The sequence below is a fragment of the Poromitra crassiceps genome (genome assembly GCF_964638095.1).
Source record: "Poromitra crassiceps genome assembly, chromosome: 11".
Classification (NCBI taxonomy): domain Eukaryota; kingdom Metazoa; phylum Chordata; class Actinopteri; order Beryciformes; family Melamphaidae; genus Poromitra; species Poromitra crassiceps.
Genome location: NC_139643.1, coordinates 16,144,215 through 16,167,339, shown reverse-complemented (window position 1 = coordinate 16,167,339; position 23,125 = coordinate 16,144,215). Strand labels below are relative to the sequence as shown.

Here is a 23,125-nt window from a genome sequence, read left to right as displayed (position 1 = left end):
TTCTCGCAGCGCCCGCATCACCTCTACTGCCCAGGCAGGAGTCTCTTGCACCAGCCGTCCGACCTCTCTCAACACACGGGCCTCCATGCCCGCCAGCATCGAGCTGATCCCCGCCGTCAGCTCTCCTTTCCTCCCGTTCACCGATGGCCATTCTCCGGAGATACTTGATTCTCCGCGCACCATCGCACGTGGTTTTAGCAGCTAGCAGTTAGCAGTTAGCACCCCTGGTAGCTAACTTACTAGCGCTAGTTTCTAGAGCCAAAAAGCCGCACCACCCGTCTCTTTTGCCGTTCCTTCTCACCCTCTCCCCTCTCGGCCGAATCAGAGGCGTTACCGCTTTACTGTCTGACACCAATGTAACGAAGTGGGTATTCGTCCAAGGAACTGGAGACTTGAAGTTGGTACAGGCTTTTTATTCTTGTCTTCACAATACACGCTCCTAGCAGCTAGCTTCGCTGCTAGCTCTAAACCACCCGGTCAGCTCGCCCACCCTGGCCTGACTGGCCTCCGCCCCGGCCGCTGGTCACATATATCCCCTTCCCCCTAGGAACACACCCACACATATCAGTTCCTAGCCAAGCACGGAACCACCCCAATACACGTAATTACCCGATACGCTACAATATTAAAGCTATTTTAACTTTGTCATGCTTGAGGCATATAGGGAATAGTTTTGATAACACTGTGAACTCTGCAGCCCTTTGGATTAAACAAATACTTTGATATTAGAATTTGAGATTATCTCTGTTTGACTTTAGGCTCCTGCAGCTTATACAACCACCTGAGATTCAAGTAGGATCATAATGATCCTATTATTATTATTATTATGATGATGATGATGATGATGATGATGATGATGATGATGATGATTATTATTCATAACCCCTCTGTGGTTTTCTGCTGAGACACATAAGATATGTTTATGCCTTCATTGTGCATATTGTTTATATTTGTGTAAGCTTATTAATATTTGCAGTGCTTCTATCTACAGGTGTTTGTAATGAGCACTTTAACCCTGCGTGAGGTGAGGGCTCAGTGACTTGTGAGTGGACAACACATTCTCACTCCCAACTCATCCAGGAGACACTTTGTCAAGAGCCTTTAGTGCTTCCTTACTGCTTTGGGAAGCCTTTCTTGTTTTATGGAACGTGCAGAGGGTCGTCGGTTCAATCCCCACGACCGGCAGGATGAGTCTGCTGGTGAAAATGAAAAAGCAGCACTTGCCCCTCCCTCATTGTCAACACTGCTGAGGTGCCATTGAGCAAGGCCCTTAACCCCAACTGCTCCAGTGGAGCTGCTCAGTGGCCAGCAGATCAGACTGTGGTTAGTACTGGTCAGTTTCCAGGTGTGTGTGTGTGTGTGTGTGTGTGTGTGTGTGTGTGTGTGTGTGTGTGTGTGTGTGTGTGTATGTGTGTGTGTGTGTGTGTGTGTGTGTGTGTGTGTGTGTGTGTGTGTGTGTGTGTGAAAAAGAGATTGGATCATGTGATCACCCTGGATACTCTGATGAAAGTCCAATGAAAGCTTTGCTGAATGACGTTCTAACGTAAGTTCAGTCAGGAAGACTATAATCTGCACTTCCTCAGTTCACTTCTTATTTCTCCACCCCTTCAAATCTGCTCAAATAACCTGTCAACTTCCAGGCTTCAATTGAATAATCAGCTGTTTGCCACCTGGTCTCTATTATCCAATACCATAGCGTCACATGACCTCTCAGCCCACACACCTCCATTGTAAGCCTATCACATTGCTTTTCACCCCTCATCGTAAGCCTATCACATGGCTGTTGTCCTAATAAATATGCTTGTTTCTATCCATTCAGCCTCCCAACCTGGCTGCTGACAGTCTCACACCCTCCACCTCTCCTTCTCCACCCAGTCTTCACAGACCCATCAGATCCTTCAGTCTGAAGAGTCTCATCAGCTTCAGAAGGAGAGGCATCACCATCACCACCACCAGTATCTAGACTCTACAGGGGGATATATCTGGCTGCTGCTCATGGCTGATGCAGCTCTATCTCAATATCTCCCTGTGGCGTCTAAGCGCCAAAGACTATTAACAATACCTCATTCTCATCATATTTCCTGTAATTCATCATGCATTCACTATTGTAATAAATATTATTTGATTCATTCTCTGGTATCTAGTCTCTCCTGATTGAAATAAATGTACCTTTATGTATCAGGGGGAGTCTCACTGAGAGCAATGCTCTCTTTTTCAGGAGCGCTCTGTTCACATTCACACACACACACACACACACACACACACACACACACACACACACACATACACCTACACACACACACACACACACACACACACACACACACACACGCACACACACACACACATTGGGGTGTTTTGTCTGGCATCATTTGCATATTGTCACATGTTCAGTGAAACACACAGCAGACATTATAAAGTTCTTCTCAGTTCAACCACTGAACTTCACAGACATCACATGACACTATATATGTTCTGTGTTAGGAGCTGTTGTACCTTTAACATGTCATTCTGATGATCTTTTCATTTCTTTTAACCTATATTTTCTACTTTGTCTTGTTCATGTGTGTGAATATTAGACTCTCTTGAATGATTTGTGATTGCAGTGCCTTGATGTCAAATCCTGCTCTGTTTTCAGTCTGCTGCATGAATACATTAAATGAATAAAGTCAAAGTCAACATGGTGAACTGTGTTTAATTTGATCTGTCTAAACCCTGAGTATAATAAGACAGATCAGCAAACAGCTGAGACTGTTGTGACAAACTAACTGTACATGATCAGTATTGATGAGGAGCAGTTTGGCCTTATAGAAGTCAGAGCCACACTGTGTTACAGCGCCACCTGTGGACAGATAGTGTAACTCCATCTATACAGTTTCTGGGAAATCACCTGAGTCCGGCATTTTTCAGGCTTCGCTTGGTGCAACGCTATTACACACACACACACACACACACACACACACACACACACACATACACACACACACACACACACACACACACACACACACACACACACACACAGTGTGTGAGAAATGACACACTGAGAAATGACCTGATGAGGATGTCATGTGACTTGATGTTGGTCTCTAAATATTAAGCTGATAAATCATCATTATGATCTGTGCCTCTGCTCTCTGATGTTTATTGTCACTCTGGTTGCACAGGTACACTTGTGTGAAAGTCTTAGGCCAGCAGGGGGCTCCACAGGACATCACATATAAGGAAAAGCAGCATGTGATGAACAGCATAAGAGAGCAGAAACACACAGGAGTCATAATAATAATATACATTTGAAAAGAAAAAAGCAACATAGAAGAATATTAGCAATGTTTGTGTTTTCATCAAGGTATCACAAAGTTAATTTGGTCTTATTTAATACAGCCACTATACTGAAATAATTATAACAAATACATGTGCATGCATGATATTCTTTGAATGCATGAATCATCCTTTGGTTATGATTATGATCCACAAATCCACAAATAAATAAACAACTCTTATGTTTTCAGAAACATTTCATTTATTAATCAAACTCTATTTCATACAAGTTGTGCCAACAAGAAATATGCTGTAGCCTAAAACTCTTTAACCGCTTATAAATCTCCACTCTCACTCTCTCACACACACACACACACACACACACACACACACACACACACACACACACACACACACACACACACACACACACACAACACACACACACACACACACACACACACACACACACAAACAGTTTACAACAACACATTTTGAATAAAAAACAGCATTATTCATTAAAACATCTACACAAAATATCTGACTGTATAATTTCCTAGAAAATCAGGGAGGAGTCCCGTTCACCAAATACAACATTTAAAAAACAACTATTGAAAACGCACTAATATACAAAAAGCTGTACAGACTGGAGATCAATTCCACAGCTTTATAGAGATTTGAACGGCTTTACAATGACAGAGCAGAGCACTGAGCCACAGCAGCATCCAGGAGAACTGAACTGAAGCAAAACAAACTCAACAATGTGAGATGTATAAAATCACCTGCAGTGAAAAAGAAAATCACTGATCAATTCACAGCTGATTATAAACTCAAAGACACAAGATATTGTTGGTGAATTGACAAAGCAAAATGCAGTGTGTGTGTCAGCATGCTAAAGGAAGTGTCAGGTAGAGGCAGAGCACCGTGCTCAGATTCCACTGACACAGGGACAGTGGAGCAGAACCTCCCAAAGCTCCCTCCTTCAACGAGTACAGAGAGACTGCTTCTCCACAGACCTCACCTCGCTGCACAGAGAAGACAGACCTTTCCATCAGGAAGGTTGTCATGATCATGTAAGAACTGACCTGGGAGCTCATTTTCACTGTGCGGACATGACTTTTCTTCTGAGGGTCATGATCACACACCCTCAGTGCTTTGGCCAATAGGAACAGTCAGCAACCTCTCTCCTGGACTTGATAACAACGTACGGTCTGCTGACGTCAAGGTGGACGACCAGACTTGCACACATCCGGTGGCGAGACTTATTCAGCTCCCTTCATTGCCAGACTAGCTGACAGAGGAGCACTGCTCTCGCTAACGGCCCAGACTACCAGCCATGAAGTAACACAGGTGTTACCACTGAAGTAACTAAAGCGCCATTTTTTGGAATTGATATAGATTGAAATGTGGGGGCTGCTGTAGAAAAGGCCCTCTCATACCAACTGATGTCATACCCACACTGACTGATGATGTCATATGTATTGTGATGTCTGGGAGCCGGATTCGAACCAGCGACCTAAAGATCTGATGTCATAGACTGAACTGATGTCTTCTTCTTCTTCTTTGGTGTTTAACGGCAGTTGGCATCCAAATTGTCACATTACCGCCAACTACTGGATTCTAACTGGACGGAACTAAATTGATCTAAAATAAAATAAAAGACCCACCCACTTCCCATTCTACTACAATTCTCTACGACACAGATGTTTGAGAGAGACCGGCCCAAATGTCGATCCGATCTTGTCGACGAGCTGAAAGTGCACCAACAGCGGCATAGTGAAGTTTGGTTGCACTGTGTTATCAGACTGTTGAAGTACAAGGATCAATAAAAGCATGAAGAGATCTGTGTGATTCTGATGGATCACCTGCAGCGGGTTCCAACTGAAAGAATCCAGCACATCATACGTGGAGGGAAGCAGCTGATCCTTCCTCACATGCACTTTACTTTGAAATGAGGAAAAAAAAACTGCTGTTGATGCCTCGTTAATTGATTGGAGTTCACCTTCCTCTTCTTATCTTCACTGGTCGCCTGTCAAGACAGATTAACAGACACACATGGTGGAATATTGAAGTTATTGTTCACACTGTGTGCAGTCTATTTGCTTTCATATTGTATGGGATATTAATGTCTGGATCAAAAGATACATGCTGAGAAGATATAGAATGATGCGATCAGATTTTTGTACGTCAAAACTCAACAGCAGCTGTTTTCTGTAATTGCACTGTCACACTGAGAGAGGAGATGTTTGATCAGAAAGACTTTTTGAATCCTCAGCAGTCTGTGAATCACAACTCCACATGTGTTCATCTCATTTAGTGAAGACAGAACATGTGATAATAGATCTGTGAGTATTCACACACAGGCTGATATTCACTACAGTAGCCTACTTATGTAGCTTTGGTTGAGTCAACATGTGCAGAAAATAGTTATATTCACTACAGTACTTATGTAGCTTTGGTTGAGTCAACATGTGCAGAGAATAGTTATATTCACTACAGTACTTATGTAGCTTTGGTTGAGTGAGCATGTGCAGAGAATAGTTATATTCACTACAGTACTTATGTAGCTTTGGTTGAGTCAACATGTGCACAGAATAGTTATATTCACTACAGTACTTATGTAGCTTTGGTTGAGTTAACATGTGCACAGAATAGTTATATTCACTACAGTACTTATGTAGCTTTGGTTGAGTGAGCATGTGCACAGAATAGTTATATTCAAGCTTTGGTTGAGTCAACATGTGCACAGAATAGTTATATTCACTACAGTACTTATGTAGCTTTGGTTGAGTGAGCATGTGCACAGAATAGTTATATTCAAGCTTTGGTTGAGTCAACATGTGCACAGAATAGTTATATTCACTACAGTACTTATGTAGCTTTGGTTGAGTCAACATGTGCAGAGAATAGTTATATTCACTACAGTACTTATGTAGCTTTGGTTGAGTCAACATGTGCAGAGAATAGTTATATTCACTACAGTACTTATGTAGCTTTGGTTGAGTCAACATGTGTAGAGAATAGTTATATTCACTACAGTACTTATGTAGCTTTGGTTGAGTCAACATGTGCAGAGAATAGTTATATTCACTACAGTACTTATGTAGCTTTGGTTGAGTCAACATGTGCAGAGAATCGTTATATTCACTACAGTACTTATGTAGCTTTGGTTGAGTGAGCATGTGCAGAGAATAGTTATATTCACTACAGTACTTATGTAGCTTTGGTTGAGTCAACATGTGTAGAGAATAGTTATATTCACTACAGTACTTATGTAGCTTTGGTTGAGTCAACATGTGCAGAGAATAGTTATATTCACTACAGTACTTATGTAGCTTTGGTTGAGTCAACATGTGCAGAGAATAGTTATATTCACTACAGTACTTATGTAGCTTTGGTTGAGTCAACATGTGCAGAGAATAGTTGACATGTTTATTTTGATGAAAGCTTTATTGAACATACTCACTGTGTTCTCACATGATGAAACACTCACTATGATGTGATAGCAGGTAATTCAGTAGACGAAGGCTCCGAAGCTACAAAAAGTCCACAAAATAAAACCATTTAACATGAAATGAACAGTAATAATGTAAGAAACAGAAGTGGACATGTTGAGAGATTAGTGATTGATTACTAATGTCTGCTCTTCTGCCATGTCCTTTATAAGGACAAACCATGCAAGCAACAGATCCTAACATGACACATTACAGTCCAGCAGATGGTCCAAAACAATCAAAGGAAGACTCACTGTGAGCAGGATTGAAGCCTGAAATACAGACAAGAGGTGACATTATTACTCATTATAAAACGGCTCTCTCAAATCAAGCAATCTGATTGGTTCACAGCCATCGTATAAATCCCGTAACCCACTCCAATAACCCATGGCCACGCAACTCATAACCCATGGCCGATGTGATAGAGTGCTATTACATGCTTTCACCTATAGGGGGACTCTAGGCTAGTATAGTCCACCCTTGACTGACAGAGAGTCAGAGAAGAAGTCGTAGCCAGCAAGCCATGATGACGCTGCCTCGCATGCATGGTATGATGTTAATAAAAGTTTAAACGAACTATCAGTTGGTGTCTGTTGCAATGGCAATATGCGAAGATACTACATATGGCGACGAGGATAAACCGGAAGAATGTTCGGCAGATACAGGCGTGAGTTTTGAGTGTAAATAGTTAGCTCAAGTGAAGTTTGGCTAGCTAGGCTAAAGCTAACGCTATCGCCGTAACGTGGATATTAACGTGTTGCTGCAAGCTAACGAAAGCTGCGCGCTCGCTATATCAAGAAGTTAAAAAGAAATAAAGACATGGCTGCTACAGTTGGAACAGTGGCACCGTTTGACAACAAGTCGCAGAACTGGGAAGAGTACTGCGAGATCTTGGATCACTTCTTCGTGGCAAACGAAATTGATGATGCTGACAAGAAGAAAGCTGTGCTACTGAGCTGTGTGGGCGCACAGACCTAGACGCTGATGAGGAACCTGCTAAGTCCGCAGCGACCAGGAGACCGTTCGTATGATGAACTGGTGAGGTTGTTAAAGAACCATTTCAACCCGAAGCCGAGTGAAATAGTTCAGCGGTGGAAGTTCAATACCAGGGGCAGGAAGTCCGATGAAAGTGTCATTGAATATGTGGCAGAGCTAAGGAAGCTTGCACAGGATTGTAATTTTGGAAATACTCTGACAGTGATGTTACGGGACAGATTAGTCTGCGGGATAAATGATGACCGTATACAGCGGCGGCTGCTGTCGGAGGACGGCTTGACATTTGAGACTGCACTGAGGCATGCACAGGCAATGGAGGCCGCAAATAAGGACATTAAGGACTTGAACAGCATGAGAGACAATGCTAAATGGAACCGAGCAACAGGTTCAGTGTGCAAAATGACAGATGCACGCACAAAGGAGCAGTCCGGAAATGTGAAATGTTACAGGTGTGGTGGAACGAACCATCTGGCCAAGGAATGCAGGTTTGCAGGAGAAAAGTGTCACAACTGTGGAAAAGTGGGGCACATAAAGAGAGCCTGTAGGTCAAGACCTGTTGATAGTGGGAAAGTGAAAGGTAATAAAAAGCAAAAAGGGGGAAGTTGGAAACAGGACAAGAGAGCACATTTCATGCAAGAAGATGGAAGTGCCAGTAGTAGTGATGAGGTGTTAACTATTTACAGAATAAATAGTACAGCAATGACTATGTATAATGTGCAGGAAGAGATAGTCATTCCCAGAGAAGAGCCAATAAGGAAAGAACTACTTGTAAATGGTAAAAGTGTAACCTATGAGGTAGACACTGGTTGTGGATTAACCATAATGTCAAGGAAAGCATTCCACAACTTATGGAAAGATGTACAGAAACCTAGTCTAATGAAGTGTAAGCTAAACCTGAGGACATATGGTGGTCACAGGGTGAGAGTACTAGGTGCATCAAAACTAACAGTGGAGTGTTCGTAGTAAAAGGCTCCGGGCCAAGTCTAGTAGGGCGGGGTTGGATAAAGGCTCTAAAAATACCTATAGACTGGCAAGAAGTAAAAAAGATAGAGGATAAAGGGAATACACTACAGGAAGTACTCACAAAACATGAAACAGTGTTCAAGGATGAGCTAGGAATGCTGAAAGGATTCACTGCTAAGATACATGTGAACCGTGATGCCACCCCATGCTTTTATAAGCCAAGGTCAGTGCCGTTCGCGATAAAAAGAAAAGTGGAACGTGAACTAGAGAGACTAGAAAATACAAAAATCATAGAACCAGTGAAATTCTCAGATTGGGCTGCACCAATTGTTCCCGTCTTAAAACCGGACAGTGAAGTGAGAATCTGTGGAGACTATAAGCTCACAGTAAACAAAGTGTCTCCTTTAGAGGAGTACCCCATTCCACTATTGGAAGACCTGATCACCTCTTTAGATGGAGGGGAGAAGTACACTAAACTAGATATGAGCCACGCTTATCAACAGATCGTGCTGGATGAGGAATCCAGAAAATAGGTGACAGTAAATACACATAAGGGACTATTCAGATATACAAGGTTACCTTTCGGGGTAAGCTCCAGTCCAGCTATTTTCCAGCGCACAATGGAGGGTGTGCCACGGGGCATCAGAAATGTGGCTGTGTATCTAGACGATATACTTCTGACAGGAAAGGATGATGAGGATCACATCCGCACACTGGAGCTAGTCTTACAGAGACTAGAGCAGGCAGGCTTACGCCTAAAACGGAGCAAATGCAAATTCATGGAGAAGGAAGTGACATTCCTAGGACATCGAGTGGACGCCAAGGGACTTCATACAGTACCAGCAAAGGTGAAAGCAGTGCAGGAAGCGCCAGCACCTACTACAGTGACTGAGCTTAAAGCCTACTTGGGACTGTTGAATTTCTACAACAAGTTCCTGCCAAATCTATCAACCTTCTTGGCACCGCTATACCAGTTGCTGAGGAAAGATGAGCCATGGGCTTGGGGACCAGAGCAGGAGAAGGCTTTTGATAAGTCCAAGGAACTGTTACAGTCAAGCAGTGTGTTAGTTCATTATGATGAAAAGAAAGAGCTAATACTGGCTTGCGACGCTTCGCCATACGGAGTTGGAGCTGTCTTAGCCCACCGCATGCCAGACGGTGAGGAGAAACCCATCGGGTTTATGTCACGAACGCTTAGTGCTGCAGAAAAGAACTATTCCCAATTGGATAAAGAGGGTTTAGCCATTGTGTTCGGAGTAACGCGTTTTCATAAGTATCTATATGGGAGGAAGTTTGTGATTTGCACCGATCACAAGCCCTTAATAAGTTTACTAAATGAGATGAAAGCGGTTCCACAGATGGCGTCACAGAGAATAATGAGATGGGCAGTGCTGCTGAGAGCGTATGAGTATGTCATCAGATACAGAGCAGGCAAAGATAATGGCAACGCTGATGCTCTTAGCCGCCTCCCACTTCCAGAGTGTCCTGTGGTGTCATCGACAGAGGAGCAAGTGCTAATGATGGAGCAGGACCACGGTCCGCCGATGACGTCAGCAAAGCTACAAAAATGGACAACAAAGGATCCCATACTCTCCAGGGTACGTGAGTATATCCTGAGAGGATGGCCAGATAACCATGACACAGACTTTAATCCTTATCGACAGAGACAATGTGAGCTAAGTGTGCAAGATGGCTGTGTGTTGTGGGGAGCCCGTGTCGTCATACCAGAGAGGGGACGAGCTCACATGCTGGAGGAATTACACCAGTCGCACCCAGGAATGAGCCGCATGAAGGGCCTAGCAAGAGGTTACATGTGGTGGCCTCACATGGACGCTGATATAGAGAGTAAGGTAAAGTCATGCACCACATGTCAGGAACACAGGAAGGCACCAGCGAGTGCACCACTCCATCCATGGGAGTGGCCTGAAAAGCCGTGGAGAAGACTCCACATCGACTATGCAGGTCCCTTCTTGGGTAAAATGTTCCTAGTAATTGTAGATGCACATTCAAAGTGGTTGGATGTTTTTCCTGTGAACTCATCCACATCTGCAGTAACTGTAAATTGTTTGAGGAACAGTTTCAGCACACATGGTATTCCAGAGATGATAGTGTCGGACAATGCTCAGTGTTTTGTCAGTGAACAAATGAAAGAGTTTATGTCTAGAAATGGGATCACACATGTCACATCAGCGCCGTACCACCCCTCATCTAACGGTCTAGCAGAGAGGGCGGTACAAACCTTCAAAGAGTTGATGAAGAAAAGTACAGGTGATAGAGTGGAGACAAAGGTGGATCAGGCTTTATTTAGCTATCGCATCACGCCACAGTCGACCACTGGACTGTCACCAGCTGAAATGATGATGGGAAGGAAGCTGAGGTGTACACTTGACCTGATTCACCCAGACTTGAAACAGAAAGTCGAGTCAAAACAAACAAGTTAGAAGAACTACCACAGACATGCCAAACATCGCAACTTTGTGAAAGGTGACTCTGTTTACACTAAGAACTTTGGACATGGACCTAAATGGATACCAGGTCTAGTACAGGAGCTAACAGGGTCAGTTTCCTATACTGTGTTGCTGGGGGATGGAAGAGTGGTCAGGCGACATGTCGATCAACTATTCAGCAGGCAGGACAAGGATCTCCCTGAGCCCGCTCCCACCACTACAGAGGAGGAGGACGTACTGGAACCCAGTCCACCAGCAGCTGAAGTACTGGAGGACACAAATACTAACAAATCAGAGGACAGTGCAATGCCAGCGGTGACCCCTGAAGATACTGCACCGGGTGGTACGCCAGCCGATGTGTTGCGCCGGTCAAAAAGGGACAAACGGCCTCCACGCCAGTGGAAGGACTACTCAGCATGAAGGAGATACCTTCATGGGCAAGAATGCGCCCTTATCTCCTTAGGTAGTGTGGTAGTCCACCCGCACTAACCATACACACGTGAACACACACAACTGTGGGGGATGAGAGACTATATATATATAAAAAAAAAAAGAGAAAAAAAAGAGGAAGAGATAAAAATGTTATAAAAAAAAGAATGTTATTGTAATATGTTCAGTATTATTGTGATTACATAGTACATAAAAGAAGCAAGCTAAAATAAATAAATATATAAGTTGAAATATGACTTGCTAAAACTAAAGGTGACAATAATTACTGTTAACTGGAAAATAAAATGCTGGTATGTTTTGTTTATGATGTTGACTTCTGAACTAGAGGGTAGTGAAGTAAATAATTACAAAGCTAAGAAGGGAGGGATGTGATAGAGTGCTATTACATGCTTTCACCTATAGGGGGACTCTAGGCTAGTATAGTCCACCCTTGCCTGACAGAGAGTCAGAGAAGAAGTCGTAGCCAGCAAGCCATGATGACGCTGCCTCGCATGCATGGTATGATGTTAATAAAAGTTTAAACGAACTATCAGTTGGTGTCTGTTGCAATGGCAATATGCGAAGATTCTACAGCCACGCAACTCTCTTACTAAAAGGCTTTGGTTACAATGACAATGTAAAAAAAACAAATGGCGGAGACAGCTGTCAGATCCTTGTGAATCGATCTTCGCTTATAACTTTACTAATACTTAGCAGAAAATTATGTTTTGTACAAGAATAGATGCGGGCTAATGTCTTCTTTGCAAAAAAAGGCTGTTAACCCCGCATTTAACCCCGTAACGTTAGTTGGTGTCGGGCTTTGCAGAAAGCACTCAGCTTCTCAGCAAGCGCTGAGAATGCAGCTCTGCGGCTCGAGCTGCCTGTCGGGCTTTCCAGAAAGCTCTCAGCTTCTCAGCAAGCGCCAGGATTGGCCAATGTCAACTTCAGTCTCCAGAACGATCCAATCAAATCACCCGCACGTCTATCTTCTTGCTAGAGGTCCCGCCTTACAGTAGTGTTTCAACTGACTCTATCAGAATACGATGCCAGTCGGACTTATAGTATTATTATTATTATATTATTATACTTGGAAACCGTTTTATAAAAGCAATATAGCACTCGAGCTGCGTGGTGTTGTGGAATATATCCCGCTGATAAGCTGTTATCCCACGAGGCCGCAATATATTCTCCACAACACACTTGCTCTCATGCTATATTGCTTAAATGACAGATGACTTCATTAAGATTCATGAAAGGAAACACTCAATTATATTACATGACATGTGCATCACTGACTACGTTTACATGCACACAATATTCAACTATTATTCGGAAAACGACAATATTCTGAATTTGATAAGGGTCATGTAAACAGCATATTCCAGTTGCATTTTCCCAATTTATGCTCTGTGGTAAAGAGAGCATAGTGACTGTGTTAGGATAAAGAGAGCCTTTTTCCAACTTAAGCCTTTTCCGATTAAGACATGTGGGTTATTCCAGTATTATTCGGGTTTTAGGAGGATTCTTTGATCATGTATACAGCGCATTCATAATATGCGTCTCAATCAGGGTTTTTACCGCAGTTTGCAACACATGTTGCCTGTTTGTGGTCAACTGATGTGTGCTAGAAAGCACTAGAAGAATCATATAATCCATCATCTCTGGTATGCAAAAAGAAAAGCCCACATTTCTGATCGGGAGGAGATGAGAAACATCGATTAAAAGAGAGAGATATTTATAGAGAGAGAATAGTGCCCACGGAAGTCCACAATGCTTGCCAGCCTGCGAGGTAATAACGTAGGCTACTAGCCTACTTTTTATGAATGACTTGGATGTGCAAATATCGCAACGCCAAACTTTGCAGCAGCAAGCTGCTCCTGAAATGGACCAAGTGATCCTCTGTTTATTCTCAACAGAAAAACTAACTGCATCTCTCTCTCTCCCCCTCCCTCACGTGTCGGGGAGGGCGAGCTACGGCTGCATGTAAACGGGAATATTAGTGGATTATTCATTTAGTTGGAATATTGTCTTTTTCCGAATATGGGCAAAACCCGGGATATTTTGTGCATGTAAACGTAGTCACTATTACGAGACATGTCTTTCTATTACGATGATATATATATTTGATGGACTTTGAATTAGCAGAAGCAACACACAGAACGTTTTAAGTTATGGAATGGAACAATAACAGTAATATTGCAACAGACATTGTATGATGATAAATCCTATAGTGGATCTTTATGAGGAGTAAAACCTTTTTGTCCCTTGGAAAATGAGTGAGGAAAGGGAACCCGGAGAGGGTGTGACTTTGGCACTCTGTTCTAGTGGAGTAAAATGAGGAGTAGAAAACTCTTGTTGGTCCCTCACCTTTATTTTTCCTTCTCCAGATGAAGGCTGCAGCGCTGCAGATGACCAGGAGGAGGAGCACTCCTACAACCACTCCAATGATAAGAGTAGTATTGCTCCCTGAAGGAAAACATGGAACCAAAACAGAGCGCTCACACTTTCGCTACGTTCACACAGCCACCCTTAGTGCTTGAATCTGATTTTTGTGTGTGGCTGTTCACACAGACTTTTTAAAAGTGGCCCATATCAGACTCCAGTGTGAACAGGACCTGAAGTGACCCGCATACACAGAAGAACAACTATAACGTCACATGCAGCACACTGCTGTTCTACATAAACCCAGAAGAAGACATCAGTAAACATGGGGGTAGCTGACGATGTTGTTTCATCTGTTGTTTACGGTTTAATTTACAAATTATTGTGCAGTGGAAGCCAGCGAATACAGGAGCAGATGATAGCGAGGAGGAGGAGAAAGAGAGCCAACATTTTAATGATGGCATTTTGTGGAGCAATAGCTGCTACTTCTTGCTAATACTTATAAGGTCTAAAACCTCACTGTCCCTCCACTGATTAGCTCCCTCACAGCTGTCCTCCATGTTTGTAATCACAATCTGCCCGCTTGGTCCTCCCTCCCTCCTCCCGCCAGCGCAGAATAGTGACGAATGTCGCTCTGGAATGACGTAAAAGTCACATTGAAGCATTAAGTCAGATATGGGCCAGATGTCTGTTCACACCGGAGTCACATTCCAAAACATCAGATTTGAATCTGATGTTTTTCCACATTTGAAACTAGCCCAGGTCGTCTTTAAAAAAGTCACTTTCAATGTGACTTGTACTGTTCACACAGTCATGAAAAAGACTGATCTGAGTCACTTAGGGGGGAAACGATTAGATTCAAGCACTAAGGATGGCTGTGTGAACGTAGCCTTTGTCACGTGACACTGGATGGATCACATGATGTCTATTTGTTCCACTTTAGTATTTTAAGTAGAGAGAGGAGGTCATGTGACTCAGACAAACTAGAGACACACCTCATGTGTTTTAGTGAAGCGACCAGCATGTTTGGTTGTCTTCAATATTCTCATGGAGTTAAAAACTGTCTGGTTGCTAAATGATGGTATGTCAACAAGACTGAGCTCAAATGTACCTCCAAGGAGGAAGCAACTATGTGGGAACAGCATACAGTGCATAGAAACTAGACTGCATGAGAAAACATAGGCTGAACTAAATAATCTGATGACAAGTTTAAATGAATGTGTCCATTTGGATATAAAACTGCTATACAAACCATCTCCTAACAATTTCTCATTTATAAAGAAGCAAAGAATAAAAAATATGAATCAAGATGAGCAGAAACCAACTGAACCTGATGACAGAAACTAACATGACAACAATGTGAGAGAAAGGCTCCATTACAGAAGAACAGAAACAAAACACATGAATTGCAAGTCAGGTGTCAGAAGTCAAGTCAATGTGTCTCTCCTCCTCCATCAGCTGTGATCCCAGTCTTACCTGGGTTGTTGGTCTTGATCACTGCTGGGTCCAGTTTGGTGATGATGTCCTCCTTGACACCAGAGATCTGAAACACACACTCGTACTTCCCCCAGTCTTCAGCTTTGACTGATGAAACGTTCAGCCGAACGCTCGTCTGGAAGGTTCCATCGTGGTTGGGGAGGATCTCTCCCTGGTCCATGAGGTCCTGAAGCTCCTCTCCATCTCTGGTCCAGAACAACATGACTCTGTCCGGGTAGAAGCCTGTAGCGTGGCAGGTGACTGGAGAGGAGGGAGACTTCTGGAGGAGAGAGATCGAGGGAAGAACTGGAGAGAGAGAGAGAGAGAGAGAGAGAGAGGGAGAGGGGGGGGGGGGGGGAGTGGAGAGAGAGAGAGAGGGAGGGAGAGAGAGAAAGACAGATGTGTGTAAACAAAGACATTTGTATGTACAGTGTGTGTGTGTGTGTGTGTGTGTGTGTGTGTGTGTGTGTGTGTGTGTGTGTGTGTGTGTGTGTGTGTGTGTGTGTGTGTGTGTGTGTGTGTGTCTATATGTTGGTTCATATTCACTGTCATGTTTCTGTACATTAGAAACAGAAGAGACAGATGAACATTGTTGTGTTGATGAAACTACATCAGGTCATGTGACTCTACCTGTTCTCTGCAGAGTGCTCTTCCCATAGGACACATACTTCTTCAGCCAATCAATGCACTCTGTGGTGAGGTAGTACTTCAGGAAGGCTGACCAAGCTTTGTTATTATCCAGTCTGTGTTTGCTGAAGACAGCCTGTTGTACTGGAGCGATCCATGTCTCTGTCTTCAGGTCAAATACTATGAAGTCTTCTCCATCATAACCGGTCTGTTCATATCCATTAACTTCTCCTGTCTCATCATCCCATTCACAGCCACGCATCACCTGGAAGAGGTGGACACCTGAGAGAGAGAGAGAGAGAGAGAGAGAGAGAAAGAGAGAGAGGGAGGGAGAGGAGGGGAGAGAGAGGGGGAGAGAGAAAGAGAGAGAGAGAGGGAGGGAGAGGAGGGGAGAGAGAGAGAGAGAGAGAGAGAGAGAGAGGGAGGGAGAGGAGGGGAGAGAGAGAGAGAGAGAGAGAGAGAGAGGGAGGGAGAGGAGGGGAGAGAGAGAGAGAGAGAGAGAGGTTGATCTCTCATGTTTAGCACAGAGACACACTGATCCACAGACACCAACACAGAGGATCTCCACCTCCTGCTGTTACTGGCTGGATGGAAGGTGCTCACAGCCAAACATCATGTGGACAGTGTGGACGTCTCAGAGAGAGACAGAGAGACAGAGACTGCTGTCAAACAGAGAGACATCCTAACACAGCTCTCTTTACCACACAGAGAGAGAGAGAGATCCTAACAGTCACTATGCTCTCTTTACCACAGAGAGAGAGAGAGATCCTAACAGTCACTATGCTCTCTTTACCACAGAGAGAGAGAGAGAGAGATCCTAACACAGTCACTATGCTCTCTTTACCACAGAGAGAGAGAGAGAGAGAGATCCTAACACAGTCACTATGCTCTCTTTACCACAGAAAGAGAGAGAGATCCTAACACAGTCACTATGCTCTCTTTACCACAGAGAGAGAGAGAGATCCTAACACAGTCACTATGCTCTCTTTACCACAGAGAGAGAGAGAGAGATCCTAACAGTCACTATGCTCTCTTTACCACAGAGAGAGAGAGATCCTAACACAGCACACACACACACACACACACACACACACACACACACACACACACACACACACAAGGCTCTTTCACACCGGCCTTGAAAGCCGAAAAATGCACGGAAAATAGGATTAGCGCCTCTGATGTGAAAGTCGTGAACGCGCTTTGGTGGACAATTGTTTTACGCCTTTTGTCCCGCGACGGGAGGTAGTAACAGCGCCGGGTTACCTGGCAACCCGCCTCCACTTGAAAGGATGTCGCTGCGAGCCGGAAAAGGTGCGAATGGTCAGCTCATTCATAAAAAAAATGACAGGGGAAATCACCTCATGTATCAAGAAAGTGCACGAGTGAAAGTAAAAAAAGTAGCCTATACAATCATGACTGCAGGGACGCCAGGAGGAATGCTCCGTGCGGTTAGGCTTTATGCTCAAACGATGTTGACATTAGTAGGAAGGCTACAATTAACGGATATAATAATAAGCTTCAGAGGGCTATAGCTGTCTGTGGCGAGTTGGTCTGACGTTATTCCCTCTCGAAATCAGCTCTGTGCATTCCCTTACAAAAACTACTAACGTTAAGTAGTCATGTGCATTTATAGCCTATACTATTCCCCCGACGAACGTTATGCAGACTGCAGCTGTTTGATATGCGGGCGGTCGTGTATCGTTCCAATTTTAGTAGGACACCATATCGATCTGCCCGCCCACCATGCGAGTGCACTATCCTCCCTGCTCAGCGGACTAGGAGGGAAGTCTTGTTGAATGAATTCGTTCATCATACAGTAGCCTAGGCTACACTAACCTATGAAAATATTCATTTGGGCTAGGAGGAGCAGGAAATCCCTCCGCTCGCCTTTCAATCCGGGAGCAGGGGATTTCACCTGAAAGTACACAGCAGCACGGTAATGTGGCCGTGCTGCTTGGCTCTGTGTGAAAGCAATTTCTGTGGCGAGGCGGCTGGCTTTACGGGACTCCTAAACGGCAATTTTTGCGCGATCTGTGTATGAAAGAGCCTACAGACTGTCCTGAGGCTGTTCTAGAAGCTTCCACTGAAGGTGGCACTGAGTTTCAGTCTAGACAGTTACTAGTCTGTGTTTTTGAGGAAAGGATAAACCGTGTTTTTAAAATGATCACTAATGATATTCAACATGACATTTAAATATGTGATCGTGATTTGCATTGAAATAACCTTAATTCTCTGGCAAGTAGCCTATAAATCCTGTGTGTGTGTGTGTGTGTGTGTGTGTGTGTGTGTGTGTGTGTGTGTGTGTTTGTGTATATGTGTGCATGCGTGCATGCATGCGTGCATGTGCGTGCGTGTGTGTGTGTGAGTGTGTGTGTGTGTGTGTGTGTGTGTCTGTCTGTCTGCTACTTTACAACAAACGAGGATGAAAAACATTGTGAAATAAACAAACCTCCAGTTTGGTTGAAGCGCTGCTTTGCGACATGAATTTGGTTTCTGCTGCGCTGCTGGTTTCCCACACAGACACCAGTGTTCCTCTCCCAGTACTGTGGATCATCTGCTGTGGCGTTGATCATCCAGTCCTGTTTGGGTTCATATCTCTTGGTGTTGCTGTCACAGTGAGTTATCTGAACTTCATCAACCATCCCAACAACTACAAACTCTGGGAAGTTTGGGACTCCAGAAGATGAAGTGTAGAAATACTTCAGGGAGTGAATCACTGTGGGACAAACAGTTAAAGTGAGGAACTCAAGTTTCTGAAGTACAGGCACATTTTTTAATTCATTTTTATACTAACAATGTATGATCGCTTGTTAATTCCCTGAGCACCACAGAGAATTGCAATGACTGTTGAATGAATATGGGACAATAAATAAATAAATAAATAAATAAATAAATAAATGCATAAATGCATAAATGCATAAATAAATAAATAAATAAATAAATAAATAGTGTGTCTTCAGGAAACTAATAGTTTTCATATTTATCTGCTCTTACTGTTTAATTGATCCTGTCTGTCTGTAAACTTGTAACGTCTTTGTATGTTTTTCTGTAGGCTACTCAGAGCAAATGAAGAGATTTGCAACAAATAATAATAAAGACATGCACAGCACACACGCACGCACGCGCACGCACGCGCGCACGCACGCACGCACGCACGCACACACACACACACACACACACACACACGCGCCAGCCATTTAACATTTTGTGGGCGTTCCCAGACATGCGGATATGTTTCTATAGTAAAGATTAAATCAAAACGTAGTCTTCACCTTAACGTAGCTATAATTGAACAAAGCCAGATGTGATTATAACGCAGTTTATTAATCTGATCAGCTACACAGACTCAATAGCAACACTAAGCCTGCTGTGAATAATGCAGACATACCTGAATAAGTAGCCTACGTGAATCAATCTGCACTTATAACTATATGCTACATAAAGGAGATATTTTAAATGTGATCTTACCTGGAGATGCAACGTTACAGAAGAGGAGCAACAATATCAACACCTTCATCTTATTTTGATCAAGAAGTCAACAGACTACAGCTGAAACTTTCCCTCTGCGCAGATGTCTCCTCTGTCTGAGATCAGGAAACCTCACAGTCACAACGGGGCGGGACAAGAGACATTCTGACCAATGGGAATTCAGAAAAGACTGTTAGTCACGGGTTACTAGGTAGAGTTGAAGAATATAGGTTTTAAGTACAGTGACAGAGCCTAGCTTACAAAGAGAGCAACAGTATAAAAATAGGCTATAAGCAACTTATTTTTCCTAGAATGATTATAATGATTGATTGTTTATCTTTCAGTGTTGTTTTATCAGAGGTTTGACTTGTTTCAAAGCTAAAATCTTGGACTTGTTGTTTGATTGAGGTGAAATCAGAAGGTGTCCTGTTCTGGGCCTGGCTTTCACTTTGACATGGCTCCTGTTCCAAACACACTGCACATCTGTTACAAGAAGGCCTTTAACACTGGACTATAGACTCTGAGTTCAAACAGCAAAACACACACTTTTCCTCAGTGGCTTTGAAACAAGTCAACATCATATTAAAGCTATTTTAACTTTGTCATGCTTGAGGTATATAGGGAATAGTTTTGATAACATGCTGTGAACTCTGCAGCCCTTTGGATTAAACAAATATACTTTGATATTAGAACTTTATATTATATTACATATACATACATACAGATGATGCATTTCCCTCGGAACTGAGACATTTTTCACTTCCAACCCAATTTCACCCATTTTGTGTTTAACATGCAGGAAGTAACACAGCTGCAAGCAGAACATTAATGAGGATTTTCAGCTTCCAATCCATTTGGTGATCCAGTGCCGGGACCCTCGTTACTTTTTTGCACCTGTGTTACTTCCTGCATTTTAGACAAAATGGGTGAATTGGGTGGCAAGTGAAAAAGGCTAATGAACTGATGAGGATGTCATGTGACTTTCTGTTGATCTCTAAATGATCAACCTGATAAATCATCATTATAATCAGTGACTGTCTTCTCTGGAAGAGTTCAAGATTCATCATTCTAGATGTTTATTGTCACTCTGGTTGCACAAGTAAAACTCGTGTGAACTTCTTAGGCCGGGAGGCTCCACAGGACATCAAATATATAAGGAAAAGGAAAAGCAACATGTGATAAATATATAAGAGAGCAGAAACACACAAGAGCACTAAAACAACAATGAAGAAGATTAGCAATGTTTGTGTTTTCATCGAGGTATCAGTAGCCTGTACTACGAAGCTAGTTTAATGCCTTATCCGAGTAAGTTTGAGTTTAAACCTGGTTTAGCCGTACTACAAAGCAAGTTAACTTTCAATCACCATGGCAACTGACGCTGCAAAGCTAACCTGGTCGTGACCAGGTTAGCTTCAGAGGATAAGATCAAAATCCATGAGAGACCCAATATAATATCGGCTCTCTGGAGTCACTCACCATTCATAAGATCGCCATATGAAAAATAGATTGCAGTCAACTGAGAATAGAACAAGCAAAACATTCGTGGCTCTGTAGGCTACATAATTAAATTAAGCCTACTTACCACTTTATGTCTTAACAGCTCAACGATGCGTGGAGAAATATGATCACTATTAATCACCGCGGCGCATATCATGAACGGACCCTCAAATGGAGTGAGGGTGATATTCTCCTACATGCCAGAAAAGCCTATACATATAATATAAATATGGGTTAGCCCCAATACTAAATATGCAGGCTATTCTTGCATCTTTCAGCTGGAACTGTGTCCTGTAGGCTGTATGCCAATATATGAGCAAAAATAGGCTAGTTTTTATCAATGATAACTATGCCCGCATCGTCTCAATTCAGTTCAGCAGTTTTCTCTTTTATAGTAGGCTATTAGGCTTTATACTAGGCTATTTTATATATGAATTATTCGATCAGTGCAACCACACACATGAGTGATAGAGATCATTATTCATTGAGCATGCGTTTCTAAATCTATGGTCTAAATAGGCTTACAGATTGTGGAAATGTATAGACTGAGATTACACATTTACATTTGTTGCTGCTGTATCAATGCAGCTGTATCAGACAGAAATCGCTGATCAAAGTAAATCAAATGACTGATGTGAATACAAGCTGCTGCTTTAGACAGCCCTTCAGCAGACTATCCAACGCGGATTTTCATTCTGACATTAAATCGCGGATACATTAAATATCCGCTAAAACTCTGATCATGCACTGCGCTTTCATGGAACGAGGAAATGGGTGTGGAAATGGGTGTGGGCGTGGATCAACTCAGCTGTTCATAATGTGATTGGCTAGCGCACCTCTTTCGCGTGGACGCGCGCCTGTGCACGAGCGAAAAACGCGCGCGTGCACAGGCAGATCCCAGCTTCAGTTATCGACTAGAAAACCAGCGTCGTAGTATCCTTAAACTAGATAGCTTTGATCCTGTTCAGTCAAACCAGATCAAAGGGACTTATCGCGGATCTGTTAAACTAGCTTCGTAGTACAGGCCCCAGAAGGTTCATTTGGTGTTATTCAATAGAGCCACTATACTGAAATCTAAAAAAGACATGTATGATATTCTTTGAATGCATGAACAATCCTTTTTAGGTTATAAAACTATGATCCACAAATACACAAATAAGCTTGAAGAGTGAAAAGGAAGTCAAAGGAATAGTGTGTCACATTTTAACCTTTTTTTGTCATTCAGTCTTTACAGTCAAACACCTGTCAGAACAACATTCATGACATGTAAGTCTCAGTAGCAACAGTGGGTTCTCCTGCTGCAACATTCATATTATAGTCACACATATATAAGGAAAAGGATACTTGGCATTTAAACAAACACCCAAACAAACAAACAAACAAACAAACCAGACTTTTGGTCTATTGGGACTTTATTGAAAAGCCAAACAGCAGTACAAAAGGAATGCATCAACAGTGCAATTTAATTACGGTAGACATTAATTTCAGTAATCCAACTCAGAACATGTTGTGAGCATCCTGAATCATCCTCTACATGTTCAGAAACTCTACAAAGAGCCAAAATACCACATCCCTAAATGAATCTAGCCTACAGTAAAATCACAACATAACTTATTAAGCATTTCTATTCAGTATGTACAGTACAGTATCTAAAGAGAAAAACTCCCACATCACAACCTACTTTAAATTAAGGCACGTCAAAATGTTTAAATGACAGATCATTTTTGCTGTAATTCATCAAAACATCAAATATACAAATTAATTTGTTTTTGCATGGGAGAATACAATTCAACAAGAGCTGTAGATTTTACCACACTGCATAAAAAACTATACCAGCAAAATATTTACATAACTGGAAAAATAAATCTCAGACTGACAACTTTTTGGCCAAATAAGTAGTTTGTGTGTGTGTGTGTGTGTGTGTGTGTGTGTGTGTGTGTGTGTGTGTGTGTGTGTGTGTGTGTGTGTGTGTGTGTGTGTGTGTGTGGGTGTGTGGGTGTGTGTGTGTGTGTGTGTGGGTGTGTGTGTGCGTGTGTGTGTGCGTGTTTGTATTATCAATTTGAAATTCCAGCATGGCATAAT

The 23,125-nt window shown here is 42.7% G+C and overlaps 1 protein-coding gene across 4 annotated transcripts in view; it reads right to left on the bottom strand.

Annotated features, from left to right (window-relative positions):
* LOC310784765 (class I histocompatibility antigen, F10 alpha chain-like) overlaps positions 1-19,649 on the bottom strand; it is a 62,616-nt gene extending 42,967 nt beyond the window's left edge. The window contains exons 1-8 of one of the 4 annotated variants that reach the window (XR_014553140.1): positions 19,547-19,649; positions 18,528-18,794; positions 16,079-16,357; positions 15,449-15,754; positions 13,958-14,056; positions 7,010-7,027; positions 6,728-6,797; positions 3,793-5,290 (exon numbers count right to left, since the gene is read on the bottom strand). Coding sequence is in view for 2 of the 4 variants with exons in the window: in XM_083645811.1 (XP_083501937.1) it covers positions 6,754-6,797; positions 7,010-7,027; positions 13,958-14,056; positions 15,449-15,754; positions 16,079-16,357; positions 18,528-18,794; positions 19,547-19,595 (1,062 nt within the window). In the remaining 2 variants the exon portion in view is untranslated. Of the gene's footprint in view, positions 1-3,528; positions 5,291-6,727; positions 6,798-7,009; positions 7,028-13,957; positions 14,057-15,448; positions 15,755-16,078; positions 16,358-18,527; positions 18,795-19,546 lie in introns of those variants that run through there. The other 3 variants (XR_014553141.1, XM_083645811.1, XM_083645812.1) reach the window with 3 other exon arrangements.
* Between the last annotated feature and the right edge of the window lie 3,476 nt (positions 19,650-23,125).